General features: G+C 53.8%; 2 protein-coding genes across 13 annotated transcripts in view; one reads left to right on the top strand and one right to left on the bottom strand.

The window, feature by feature from the left end:
- USP40 (ubiquitin specific peptidase 40) overlaps positions 1-2,080 on the top strand; it is an 83,430-nt gene extending 81,350 nt beyond the window's left edge. For all 10 annotated transcript variants that reach the window (XR_005719435.1, XR_005719441.1, XM_040231792.1 and 7 more), the window contains one exon: positions 205-2,080. Coding sequence is in view for 8 of the 10 variants with exons in the window: in XM_040231792.1 (XP_040087726.1) it covers positions 205-316 (112 nt within the window). In the remaining 2 variants the exon portion in view is untranslated. The remainder of the gene's footprint in view (positions 1-204) is intronic.
- Positions 2,081-4,336: 2,256 nt separating this feature from the next.
- The window catches only part of DGKD (diacylglycerol kinase delta), a 77,599-nt gene continuing 67,975 nt past the window's right edge, over positions 4,337-13,960 (bottom strand). For all 3 annotated transcript variants that reach the window (XM_040231802.1, XM_040231799.1, XM_040231800.1), the window contains 3 exons: positions 7,402-7,519; positions 6,281-6,411; positions 4,337-5,684 (listed from right to left, as the gene is read on the bottom strand). In XM_040231802.1, the coding sequence (XP_040087736.1) occupies positions 5,595-5,684; positions 6,281-6,411; positions 7,402-7,519 (339 nt within the window). In that variant the 3' untranslated portion in view covers positions 4,337-5,594. The remainder of the gene's footprint in view (positions 5,685-6,280; positions 6,412-7,401; positions 7,520-13,960) is intronic.

The following is a 13,960-nucleotide window of genomic DNA, read 5'->3' as shown; positions in this document are numbered from 1 at the left end:
CCATGGACAGATTCTGGCTGCGACCTCCGGGCTCACGCTCCTGACTGCAGCGTGGAGCCCTGGTCTGCAGGGCGTTGTGGGAATATCTGTGGCCTGTTCTCACTTGACCGTGAACGTTGGAAGTGAAATCGGGAGCCCCTCCTCGACCTGCTGGGCCCCCGGTGTCTGGGATGTGAACCCGTGCCGGTGTCTCTCTCCCCGCAGCCGGGAGGCCCTCCGTGCGCAGAGCAGCGACGTCTTCTCTGGTGCAGAGACGCCCGCCCGGGCCCGTGGACCAGAAGCTTCTCTCTCCATCCACGTCAGGAGCTTCAGATAGCGCTGCGGGCGGGGCCAGACGGCATGAGACCTCGGTGCTCCCACTACAGGTGCCCGGGAGCAGGCCTGCCGCCCTCTGTCCTGTGCCGACACGGACTCCAGACCACTGCTTTGTCACCAGCAGAGGGAGCTTTCGTCTCAGGCCAGGTGACCGCGCTTCTCCCAGCTCTGTGGAGCGCCCCCCCGCGCCGGGCACCGGCACAGGCTGGCCAGCCCTCTCACCCTGCACTCGACGCCCCCCCGCACGTCTTTACGTGAAAGGCAGCTCCTTCCGCGCTAACTGCAGGTGAGGATGCGGCGGCACGTTCAAGCTCACTCGCCCCACTCCTCCTCCCACTGTCGAGGTAACGCTCTGTACCCAGCCCCCCAGGTTTTAAGGGCTCACGTCACAGAAACTGGCTCCCAGACGGCACCCTTCCCCTTGGGGCTGAGTTAGGTCTGTGATTCTAAAGTGTTCCCTCTCTTTCCCAGCGGGGCACCCTCTGAGTCAGGTATGTGCTGCCGGGGCACTGGCCGCCCCGCCCGCTGTGCCGTGTGAGGTCGGGGGTCTTCACGGCTGCGGGCCTGCTGCCTGCGGGGCCGCGTGTCTCCCCGACCAGGAGCCAGACCAGGAGGCGGGGTCACGGCAGACAGGCCTGGCGGGCTGGGGACCAGCCCTGGGCAGCTGTGATTAAAAACAGGAGAGAAGGAAAATGTGGGCCCAGACTCTTCTTAATTCGGCATGGCTTAGCTGTCAGTCTAAAAGGTTTAATAGGTATTTATGACAAATAGACCATCTGTGTTCCTGTTGATGGATTTAGGACACGGGTGATTCACTGTCTCAAGCTAACTCAGCCCAAAGCAGGAACTCCTGAGAAGATAATACTTCCTCAGATCTCAGTGATGCTTTATTGCAACTGTGCTGCTAAGTACGGTTATCATCTTGATTTTACACACTTTCATCAGCCTTTTTGGAGAAGGAAATGGCAACCCACTCCAGTAGTCTTGCCTGGAGGATCCCACGGACAAAGGAGCCTGGTGAGCTACAGTCCCTGGGGTCGCAGAGTTGGACATAACTGAGAGACTAACACACACATCAGCCTTCTTATCACTGATACTGACATAGCTCTGAACTGTTATGAGAAGAAAACGGCACGCGTGGACTGGGGTCCCCACCTGCGCCCCCAGCCTGAGGAATCAAGGAACTGTCGCTGTGCCCCAGCTGCTCTTCCAGCCGGCGACGGGACAGAGGAGTGAAAGGCCACCTTTCCTTCCTCTGCCCTCCCCCCGCCCCCGACAGCGTCAGCACTGCCGTCAGAAACCCTCCTCTCATCCGTGTGTGCCTCATGAATTACGTGCTGTTGCTGGTAGGTATGGAAGCAGCTGTGTTTTAAGAAGTTGGACTTTGGCGAGTGCTTCCAGCTCTCCAGCACCAACTCTGTCTCAGGAGACCCAGGCGACTCTCCAGGGCGCCCGGTGGGCAGGGATGGTGCCACAGTGTTGGCGTGGGACTGAGCGAGGCTGGCCGCATGCCCCGTCCAGGGATCCCTGTGCCCCTTCGTTCCACTGTAACCCGACAGTAACGTAACAGCCGGGAATCCAGAGGGAATCCAGAGGCCTCGAGGGAGGTCACTCACTACAAGAAAAGGTCGAGGTGCCTCAGGTGTCCGCCTGGTCTCTGCTCCCCTCCTTCCGCCCTTGCAGTTCGGGCATGGAGCGGGGCTACAGGGAGAAAGCGCTAAGATTTTGTTAAAGAAAAAAATAAACTGTTGGATTTGTAACCTCCTGTCTCTGTGCCGACTGCTTCATGTTCTGGCCTTCTTCCCAAGTGAACTTCAGATGCTAAGTCGCTGGGGTTTATATTAAAAAAGACCAGTTCAGTACTGCTTTAGAAATAACAGAAAAAAAGAACAGAACTGTGTTTTGGTTTTAAATAAACTCAGACTCATGGGAATAATTGTATTTGAAGAAACCAGAAGTGGTCTGGTTCTCTTTTTCCTTCCAGAGAAATGCAGCTGCCCACGGTGGTTACGTTAGAGAAAACATATTTATGCAGCTGTGTCACTCTCCTGGCAGAAGGAGGGACAGGCACCAGAAGTCCTGAATAATCCGGAATCACGGCTTAGAGAGGTCGGTTCCCCCAGGGACAGACAGCGGTGAAGGAAGACGGACGGGGCCTTGCAGCCTGGCCAGATGGAGACATGGCTGCTGCGCCCATTCTCGGTCCTGCCCCATCGGTAACAGACACAACGGGCCCCGTGGTGGGTGCTGTCTGCAGAGGAGGGGAGGGTGAGAGCAACACCCAGGGACGCGCCCAGCCCGGCTCAGGCTGCCTTGCGCGGACCTGAGCGGCCACAGCGTACCCCCGGGGATGCGGGGCCGGCAGCAGCCGCCGAGTTACACCTTCGGCCCAAGGCCTCCTTTCAGGTGCCCATGAAAGCCCTGGGCCCGATGCCCAGTCTCAAAGCAGGTACCTGCCCGCCCTGCCACCAGCTCTGGTCCTGCATGGGGGCTCTCAGGGGCCCCCCACCCTCGAAAGCAGCCTCTCCACCCAGAGGCCCGGGGGCTCTTGCCTGCAGCCTTGGGCTGGGGTGGGCACAGTGGAGGGGGCGCCTTGCAGTTCCACAGTCAGCGGCCAGGTGACAAAGCGGCCTGGAGCAAGTGTGCCAAGGGGGTGGGCACCACAGTCCAGCGGCGCTTCCAGAAAACCAGGACGCCCTAAGCACTCACGCCCCCACAGTGACGGGCCCCCACAACCGCCCCGGACGGCTCTCCTCAGAGGTCCCAAACAGCCCCAGTGGTGGGCCTCACGGTAGTTGTACTGGGGCCACTTTGCATGGGTTCAGTCCCTGGTCAGGGAACTAAGATCCCACACGCCACGTGGCCAAAAAATTCCCCCCAAGAAACCACGAAGACCTGGCTCCTGCCATCCGTGAGAGACCACAGGCTCCTGGGCCCGGATGCCTGTGTGTGACTTAGGCCCTGTCTCCCCATCTGCCATGTGGGCTGGGATTGAGGTCAGACTGGGGACGCAAGCATGCTCAGCCCTCGAGGTGTGCTCTCCTGTCCCAGCCATGTGCTGCTGGGGTGAGCTGTGGCCTCTCTGATCCTGTGTCCTAATCTGTAAAATGTGGCTAGCCACTTCGTAGGACTGAGAAGAGGAACAGGTGAGTTAATATGTATAACGTGTATGCCAGCATCCAGCATAAAGTAACGAATGTGTCAGCCAGCAGCATCGTGATCGGTCACCACTGACACGGCTCTGTTCCTTTCACACCCACGGCTCTAGTCATGAGCGTGTGGTCCAATTCTAGACAATGAGACCTCAGGGGAGGTCAGTGGGTGCCAGGTTTTCCAAAAAGTTTCCTTTTACCTTAAAAAGAGGCAAGAGCCAACCCACCTGTTCACCCACACTTTAGCCTGGACACAGTCATGTTCGGATGTGATATCTGGAATAGTGGCAGCTATTTTGTAACCATGAGGCCTGATCCGGCGCTGGCCATGTGGGAGGAGTGTGCAAGACAAAACAAGTTCTACTAAGCATAAAATGAGAGAGAAGAAAGCTTCTGGGGAGGCTACACACTCAGAGCCCACACAGCCCTGCCAGCCCAGTTTCGAACTCCATGATGCCAGTCCCCATCCCTCACCCAGGAAACAGGGGTCACAAAGTGAGCTTGAAGAGGTAGCTCCCTTGTAATAGAGATGAGTAGGAGAGCTCCGGTTTGCAGTTTTATATAAAAGACATAGGATAGAACATTAGTTAAGATGACCTCAGTAGGCTGGGCTGAAGCTACATGTGATTAAGCATGAGAGTCTCAGTGCTTCCCAGCCCGGCCACCTTGCTGAATTAATTCAACAGATCCTAGAACCCACATCCTGAATAATACAATGCTATTCATTCCACTTTGCTTTTCAGCCACCACCAATTCAACCTATGTTTAGAGTGGCTGAAAAACATAATTCTGAATCCAGTTTGGAAAGATTTTTTGGCAACTGATATTTTACATCAAATCACGAAAGAATGATAAGAAATCTGACGATGGAAGATCAAAAACAGGCTTGTTTTATTTATACACAGAACAACTGTATTTACAACCCCAGATGTGGATATGTACATAGCAATACAGGAGGCATTTGCTTCCACGGTGGGCACTGCATAAGTTAGGATCATAAATACGAGGGGAAGCCCCACCGGAGGGCACAAAACCTTTTCTCCAAGTCGCCAGGGAGCCTTCCTACCTCCCTCTACACTGACAGGACCAGGAGACCCCAGGGACAGCCGCACAGGAGGGGTGGGGACGGGACAGAAGGGCAGCCAGCCCCACGAGGCAGCGGCGGCAGGGACGCTGCCCCGCAGACAGGCTTCATGCAACGCTCATGTTTACTCCGCTCACTCTCACTCACTACACTCAGAAAACGGTTTTAGGTAAACAGTGCTCTAATCACGGACATTACTTTTTGAACACCACGCTTCACCTAAACTGATGGCTTTCCCATGAGAGGGCGCGGAGGGCTGGGGTGGGTCCCCGCCCGTGCGGTTGAGTCCTAAGAACCTCAGACCCCCAGGCGCCCACCCCGGGCTCCCCCTCGGAAACCCGGTGCCTTCTGGCGCCCGGGTTCTCGCCGCCTCCCCGCTCCCAGCACTGCGGTTCCGCGACACGGGACCCCTGGGGCGGGAAGGAGACAGCGCCGCGCCGGCTCACCTCCGAGGGCCGGAGCGCGGGCCGAGCTCAGCGCCCGGGGCCGGCCGCCAGGGGGAGCCCGCGCACGGAGGAGCCGCCGGCAGGGCGCGCGCTGGGCGGGCCGGGCCGAAGACGGTGCCCCGCGGGCGGGCAAAGCGAGAAAGCAGCCGAGGCGGTGAGGGCGGGATGCCGCCCGGGAAGCGCTCCCAGCTCGGCAGCGCCGCCACCCCGGGTCACTCAAGGCAGAGCCCCGCCACCCCCACCCCGTGCCCCCGAAGCCCAGGAAGCCCCCTCCACACAGAAACACGGGCCCGCCTCGGTGCGCGGGGACGACAGGCCAGGCGTCCTGGGACGGCGGGGACCTCGCGCCCACGGCCCCGGAACCGGGGCTCCTCAGCCCAGGTGGTGACTGCCCGGGCCGGGAAGGCCGGGGGCTCGGAGACGCGGGGCGCCCGGCGGGATCCGCGCGGGCGGAGGGGCGCGGGCGGCAGGTAGCTGTGTTGTGGGTCCGGCCCCGGGGCGCCGGGCCGGGCCGAGCGGCGGAAGTAGCACCATGAGGGGCCGCCGAGCGGGCTCAGTCGCGGGGGGCGCGGGGGACGCAGGCAGAGAAGGCGGAGGCTAGGCCTCGGCGGCGGCGGCGCCGCGGCTCAGCTCCTTGATGCCGCACAGGATCCGCTTCATGTGGCCCACCTTGGTCACGCCGAGGTCCTGCGGGGAGAGGGCGGCGCTCAGGCCCGGGCGCCCCGCGGCCCCACCGAGGGAGGGGGCGCGAGGGGGTGAGGCCGCGATGACTGGTGACCCCAAACCACCACCCGCGGGCGCGCGCCTCGCCTGGTTCCCTGGACTGAGTCCAGGGCACCCCGAGCAAGTGCTGGGCACCCTGGTAGTGCCTGGAGGCAGGCCAGCCGCGCGGCCCCGTCCAGGTGCCCTCGCAGCCTCCTGGGGTGTGCCCAGAGGGGCCCGAGCTGCCCTCCCCGAGCCGGGGCCAGGCGCTCCACGCCGGCCAGCGGGCAGCTGGGGAGGGAACCCCAGACACCAGCTCCCCCTTCTCCCCGACGTGATTCACCTCGCAGCGAGGCTGAGCGCGCGGCTCCCTGCGGAGTCTGCCCTGGCTCTGGCTGCGACGGCTGAGACACCACAGCCCAGGGGCCGCCACCTGTCACCCCCCACCCCTCTACATCGTTGCCCCGCTGCCTGAGAAGAACAGTGAGGAGACTGCTGGCCCTGGGGCGCGGCCAGGTCTTGGGGGGACCCCAGGGCCGCAGGGAGCACAGTGTGCCTGCCCAGGAGGCGTGTGCAAGTACCTTGAGGTCCCTCCGCTCCAGGTGCAGGAGCTCGGAGCCCCGGATGTCGTGCCGCGTGAAGATGTCCTTATACTCACAGAGACTGAGGTGCTCCAACCAGGCAGCCACCTCCTCTGTGCCCCAGAGGTGCACTGTCAGAGACGGGAAAGCGCGGGCGCAGTGAGTGCCCAGAGCCCAGTGCCAGGCAGGCAGCGGCCAGCACCCCAACATTCCCCGGCCACAAGCACCTCCAGCAGCCCTGGCAGCAGGCACCTCAACATTCCCCAGCCACAAGCACCCCCAGCAGCAGGTACCCCAACATTCCCCGGCCACAAGCACCCCAAGTAGCCCCAGCAGCAAGCACCCAACACCCGGCCCCAGGCACCATCCCAGGCCGGTGCAGAAAGGAGGTGGGCCACCACCCTCAGAGGGGCGTGAGCAAGGCCAGCTGGTGTCTGTTCCTGCCGGGGCCGGCCGCCTCGCCCCAGGAGGGACAGCTGGGCCTGCCCGCAGCTGAGGCCAGATCCCCTCGCCCTTCAAGAGGGATCTGTGCACTTCCGGCCTGCAGCAAGAACGGAGACTCGCAGAGATTACATGGAGTCAGAGCCACCATGATTTAAAGAACCCAATTTCTGGACCAACACGCGAAGAAAAATCAAAAGGAGCTACCTTCACTGGCAGCAAATGCCCCCACCTTGAATCCAGGCTTGGGGCTGCCCAGCACCTGGGAGCCTGGGCCGTGCTCAGGGCCAACACTTCGTATGGAGATTCTAAGCCCCGATTCAGTGGCCCAAGGAGAGAAGCATCGCTTAGGGTCATTTTCCGTTGATTTCTTAGCCCGTGACGATGAGGGCCCAGGCTCCCAGGGCAGGGCCATGATCAATGGACTGATTAATGGGGGCCAGGCAGCCCCTCAAGGAAGCAGGCACAGGATCCAGCGTGTCTCTGGGTGTCTTGTCACCTCTGCGGTCTCCTCCCTACCTCACACCCCCATCGAGCGCAGGCAGGCAGCTTGGAGCCTGTGCCCCAGCATCTGCACAGGAGCAGGGTCAGGGCAGGGAGTGGCACGGGTCGCCACGCCAGGGTGTGGCAGTGCACGCCAGGGCCCCAGGGTGACCAGGGGAAGGACAGGGGGCAGGTACCCGGGGCGCCCAGGCTGCAGCGTGCTGCTCTGTTCTTGTTGTTCTTCTCCTTCTTGAACTTGGTCACCAGGCGGAATTTACCGCTGCGGCTGCGCTTGGAAAGATCCAGCATCACGTTCTGTGGGGGAGGGGGAAATGGAGCGAGTCAGACCGTTTGCCCAGGCCTCGCCCCCGCCGCAAAAAGGCCTGTCCTCGTCCTTCTCCTTGAGTTTCAGACTTGGACCGATCCTCATTTCTAATGCTTTTTAAAAGCAGTTTCGCAGAGATAAGCATCCATTTTCATATTCTGGCTTTTTTTTCCATTTTGTAACGTTTATTCATCATGTGATTGAACAGCTTTGTATATTTCACTTAAATATCAAGACTATTACATCAAGACTAGTAAGTTATCCACTGACCTAGCAGCGCTGCGCCAGCAGGCTAGTCAGGGTCAGGAGTATCCTTCTAAATGAAGCTTTTCCTGCACTCTCCTCGCCACCTGCTCCCCGAGGCAGAATCAAGGAGGGAGGGGAGTCAGAGGGACAGGGGATAGGGTGCCGGCTGGGTGGCTGCCTCCCCACAGCACAGCCCAGGGCACGGCGGAGCCATCGCAGCCCCTTCCCCCTGGGTCTGTGGACGGCCTCTGTTGGTTCTCCCAGAAGCTACAGCCCGGGTCTCTGCCAGTAAAAATTCCTGTGCACTCACAGACACGTACCTGTGTCGGTCATCTGTATAAACATAGTCACAAAAGAAATTTCCTTGTTTTTCAGGTGTGCCAATTTCTCCCTGGCCCTGTCGGCCTGGATTCTGCCTCAAGGTCCTGTCTACCTGCATCCCCGCGGTGTCTGCCTGCACAGGAGACGGGAAGGTCCTGTCTACCTGCATCCCCCGGTGTCTACTGCGTCCCCAGTGTCTGCCTGTGTCCCCGCGGTGTCTGCCTGCGTCCCTGGTGTCTGCCTGCGTCCCCACGGTGTCTGCCTGCGTCCCTAGTCTCTACCTGCATCCCCGCAGCACCTACCTGAGTACCCACAGCATCTACCTACGTGCACACAGAGCCCGGCGTGGTCAACTGTGCAACTCTAGGACGCAGTTGCAGATCTGACACGGACGTTTGGTCACACTGAAAAATCACCACTGGGCTTTTCCCTGGAATCGCACCCACGCTGGCTAGAGCTGGACATAACCACCTTCGCACCCGGCCTGCCACGACCCTGCAGCTTCACCACACCCCTGCGTGGTCATCTTCGTGGGCTTCTTACCAAAGGCGTCTCATGCTACTTCACACAAACTTTATATTTTATAAGGTTTCTACTAGGAAAGAGACCTCGTACGATGACATTTTCTAGTCAACAATTGTGAGCTATTCAAGAAACTTATTTCTACACATTTTTTACACTTGGCAAAATGATCATGCATCCATTCTAACACGGCTGCCCCACAGAAGACCTCTAGCCCTCAGGGGACCGCCACAGCTGTGGGCTCTCCTGTCCCAAGATAAGCGTCCCCTTGCGCCTCAGTGGCTTCCTGCAGGACAGGTGGGAGGCAGCTATTCTCCACAATCCAAACAAAATCCTATTCCTGACTCTCTAACTTCTTGTTCTTAAGGCAAACATGGGTTTTATTAAATTTACTTCCAACCTTTAAAAATGTGAGTATTTTCTTCCATTGGTAGGACAAGGAGACTAGTAGAATGAGGCTGATTATCCACCTGTTATTTAATCTCCACCTTTTTATGCTTTTGAAAAGCAAATTTCAGACATCAAATTATTCCACTCATAAATACTTCAGTCAGTCAGTCAGTTCAGTCACTCAGTCATGTCCAGCTCTTTGCGACCCCATGAATCTCAGCACGCCAGGCCTCCCTGTCCATCACCAACTCCCAGAGTTCACTCAGACTCACGTCTATTCAATCGGTGATGCCATCCAGCCATCTCATCCTCAGTCGTCCCCTTCTCCTCCTGCCCCCAATCCCTCCCAGCATCAGAGTCTTTTCCAATGAGTCAACTCTTCTCATGAGGTAGCCAAAGTATTGGGAGTTTCAGCTTTAGCAACATTCCTTCCAAAGAAATCCCAGGGCTAATCTCCTTCAGAATGGACTGGTTGGACCTCCTTGCAGTCCAAGGGACTCTCAAGAGTCTTCTGCAACACCACAGTTCAAAAGCATCAATTCTTCGGCACTCAGCTTTCTTCACAGTCCAACTCTCACATCCATACATGACCACTGGAAAAACCACAGCCTTGACTAGATGGACCTTTGTTGGCAAAGTAATGTCACTGCTTTTTAATATGCTGTCTAGGTTGGTTATAACTTTCCTTCCAAGGAGTAAGTGTCTTTTAATTTCATGGCTGCAGTCACCATCTGCAGTGATTCTGGAGCCCCAAAAAATAAAGTCTGACACTACTTCCACTGTTTCCCCACCTACTTCCCATGAAGTGATGGGACCAGATGCCATGATCTTAGTTTTCTGAATGTTGAGCTTTAAGCCAACCTTTTCACTCTCCTCTTTCACTTTCATCAAGAGGCTCTTTAGCTCCTCTTCACTTTCTGCCATAAGGCTGGTGAATACCAGACCATCTGACCTGCCTATTCAGAAACCTGTATGCAGGTCAGGAAGCAACAGTTAGAACTGGACATGGAACAACAGACTGGTTCCAAATAGGAAAAGGAGTACATCAAGGCTGTATATCGTCACCCTTTATTAACTTATAAACACCAGTTATTTAACTTCTATGCAGAGTACATCATGAGAAATGTTGGGCTGGAAGAAGCACAAGCTGGAATCAAGACTGCCGGGAGAAATACTTCAGCACACAAGCCTAAACGACGACGCTACTCTTTCCAAAGCATAATCATGGCACCACTGCCACAGCTGACACCATTCACTCAGCTCTAATGAACTCATTTCCATCACATCTTCCCAACTGTTCCAAAGGTGCATCTTCACGGTGAGTCTGTCTGAATCGAGGCCCTAGCAGGGTGCACAGGGGACACCCAGCTCCTGGGCTCCACGTCTCCTGTCCCTTCACCTGCAGAGACCAGGCGTCTGCATGGAGGACAGGGTGTCTCCCTGGCCACCTCCCAACACAAAACGGCCCTTTAACTCTACACATCCCGGCTAGAATTCTTTTATAGAGAATTCTTTCATCAGTAATTTTAAGAAAGAACTTTTACGGATCTACTGATAATATTCAATTTTGGAATCCAATGTGCTGGTTTTTAAGAAAGGAAAATGTTTGAAAGTTCTGGAGATCTGTTTCCTAACGTGAATATACTCAACACTACTTGAACTGTACACTAAAAATGATAATGATGTAATTTGCGTGTCTTTCTTACCACAATTTAAAAAAAAAATGAACTGAGATAACGTCCACCTTTTTCTAGCTTTGACACTTTCTTATATACGGAAATTACATAGTCCTTGACAAATTTTTCCTTTGGAAATAAAATTTACTTTTTCAAGTTGTTCTGTGGCTATTCTTTCTAAAATATCTTGAGATTTAAATTTGTGTAATTTAAATTTTTTTCTGAAAAATCAAGAGGCGTATTGAGATGCTGAGACTCACTGGCATTCCTTCATGGGCGCTGGAACTTGACTGACTGACACACCCGCTGCTCTAGTCCCCTTATCACTGCGCTTTGTTCCCTTTCCCCCAGATGATATTTGCCAGAGGGCGGTTTATTTTGCTTTCATTTCAAAGAACCAACTCAAAGATCCACCACTGTTTTTCCTTCTCAGATAAGTGACTTTCCGATCTTTATCAGTAGAATTGTGGCAGCTCCCCATTCACAGTTCCTGTTGCCCTTCATACTTCACCTCTCTGCCCCTTGCATGGATGGGACGAGCCAGTCTGGAATACCAACAGATTTTTTAAATGTCCTATTGTCAACAGGTAGAGAAGGTGATGGCACCCCACTCCAGTACTCTTGCCTGGAAAACCCCATGGACAGAGGAGCCTGGTAGGCTGCGGTCCATGGGGTCGCAAAGAGTCGGACACGACTAAGCGACTTCCCTTTCACTTTTCACTTTCATGCACTGGAGAAGAAGATGGCGACCCACTCCAGTGTTCTTGCCTGGAGAATCCCAGGGACGGGGGAGCCTGGTGGGCTGCCGTCTATGGGGTGGCACAGAGTCGGACACGACTGAAGTGACTTAGCAGCAGCAGCAGCATGGACAACAGAAAAAAAAGCAGAGTCCCCCTTTACAGAGCATAAAATCCTCTCTATAAAGAAGCACAATACATATTTGTATATAAATTCCACATACACACATTCTATCAACTTTCTTTGTTCAGATGTTGCGATGTGGTTACTTTCACCATGATTAATCAGGGACTGACAGTGAGAAGTCACACTACCAAATTGGGTTTCTGACATTTCCTATTATTTCAAGAAGTTTTAGCTTGACACATTTTATGTACATCAATTAAGATTAAAATTTGGGGGGTAATCACTAAAAGAACATGCAGAAGAGCACATATTTCCAAACTGGTAGAGGGGATAAACAGAACTGTGGGAAGGAGAGACTCATCAATCAAAAAGGAGAAAGGAAACAAAGAGTGAGACAAACAGCACAAAAGACGGGGAAAATGCGTCTAAATATGGTAATCACAGTAAATGTAAACAGACTGGACTCTTGTATTAAAATAGTACAACACTGAATAAAAACCCAAATTTAGCAATGCTGCCTATAAGAAAGACACTCCAAATGAAGTTTGAAAGTAAAGTATGAAAAAGAATATGTCAAACAAGTAGGCTTGAAAATAAAAAGAATTAGTAAAGGTCCTGTTATAATGATAAAACCCTAAATGCACCCAATAACATAGCCTCAAAATGCATAAGGCAAAAATACACAAAACCACACAAAACACAAGACGTCTACATTCACGGTCAGAGTGTTCACAGTGACTGACTGACAGATCGAGAAGACACAAAAGCAAAAACAAAAAAGGAAAAAAACAAACAAAAATACCACAGTGAGGGCTTAATGATGTAAAAAATACAACTGCATACAAGGAACATTTGTAAAAACTGACGATCTGTTGGGCCATAAAGTTAGTGTCAATAAATTTCAAAGGACTGGTTATATACAAACAACTGCCTTTGAACAGTGAAATTAAGTTAAAATAACAAAAAGAAGTATTAGGAAAAAATTTCATCCATTGGCAAATAAACAACATACTTTAACTCATGTAAATGCTATATTAGCATATGATTTTATCATTACTTTAATCAGAGTTTATTTCAGAATTATGTGGTATATAACAATATGATTGTTAGTTTTTACCAAAATAAAGTGATCTTCTATCACTTTTTGCCTTAGGTATGCAATTCTATTTTTATATTAATATTGTTACCTTGCATTGTTTATCATTTTCTTGAAACTGCTTTATTTTTACTCTTTCTGGGTCATAATTTTTCATTGAGTATACAGAAGAGAAAACTGGGTTCCTGTGATCAGTATTTGGTCAGATTTTTTTTTAACACAATCTAAAGAATAATTTGCTTTTAAAAGGAGAAGATAGATTATTTTCTATTTTTATGCTGTTAGCTCCATCTTTACTAGTTCCTTTATCTTCTTTTACAAGAGGGATGATGTTTTGTTTTTGTGTTTTGTAGTGATTCAGAAAGACATAAATCTTTTCAATTTTACCAGAAACTACCTTTAAAACTTGGAGAAGACAATGGCAACCCATTCCAGTGTTCTTGCCTGGAGAATCCCATGGACAGAGGAGCCTGGCGGGCTGCAGTCCACAGGGTCGCAAAGAGTCAGACACGACTGAGCAACTAACATACACACACACCCCTTTAAAACTATTTTTAGGTTTTTAAAACAGAACTGCTGACCTTCCTCAAATTATTAATGTCAAGAGCGTCTTTCTCCTCCTTCCACCACGGGAGAAGGCATTTAAAGCACTCTCCCTCCTCTGTCCAAGCCCTCCTTCCCTGCTCCCCCCGCCACTGCCCATACTGCACGAATCACAGGCTAGGCTGCAGCTGCGTATTTTCTTTGGAACTTTTATCATATTTATAGCTAACTATTTAACACATTTTGACAAGGCTGGCCGGGCCCTCTAAACCAGAGTCCTCATCCTTACGCTGCCGAGTTGTGCTTCTCAGCTGAGAGGCCCTGGTCAGTTTTCCACGCGGGGTGTGCCCTTGTCAACAAGATGCCTGCACGTGTGTGAGGAGCTCTGCACTGCTGGCCCGTGCCTTGGCCCACGGTTCTAACAAGCGAAGCCCACAGCAGGGGGCCAAGTGTTCGGTGCCCAGCCGTCCTTCACCATGTGAACTCTCTCCTGCCACCCCTGCTCTACCCTAGGGAGGACAGCCTCTCGGGCTGGCCTCCGTCCAGGTGTTGCCCCCAAACCACACCCAGCGAGCACCTCTCCTGGGCCCGCGGCCACCTCGCCTGCTGCAGGAGGCACGGCCCCGGGGCGCACCCAGGCCCCCGATATCTCAGCTGTAAGGCCCATGCAAGCTGAGCTCCCTAAACACACGTAACAGACAAGTGTGACCGGGAGTGGAACACGGCGCCCCGACCCTGCCGACAGACGCCCAGCAATCCGCAGGTCAGCCTGG

This window comes from Oryx dammah, unplaced genomic scaffold (genome assembly GCF_014754425.2).
Source record: "Oryx dammah isolate SB20612 unplaced genomic scaffold, SCBI_Odam_1.1 HiC_scaffold_28, whole genome shotgun sequence".
Lineage (NCBI taxonomy): Eukaryota > Metazoa > Chordata > Mammalia > Artiodactyla > Bovidae > Oryx > Oryx dammah.
This window is presented reverse-complemented; position numbering and strand designations above follow the sequence as displayed.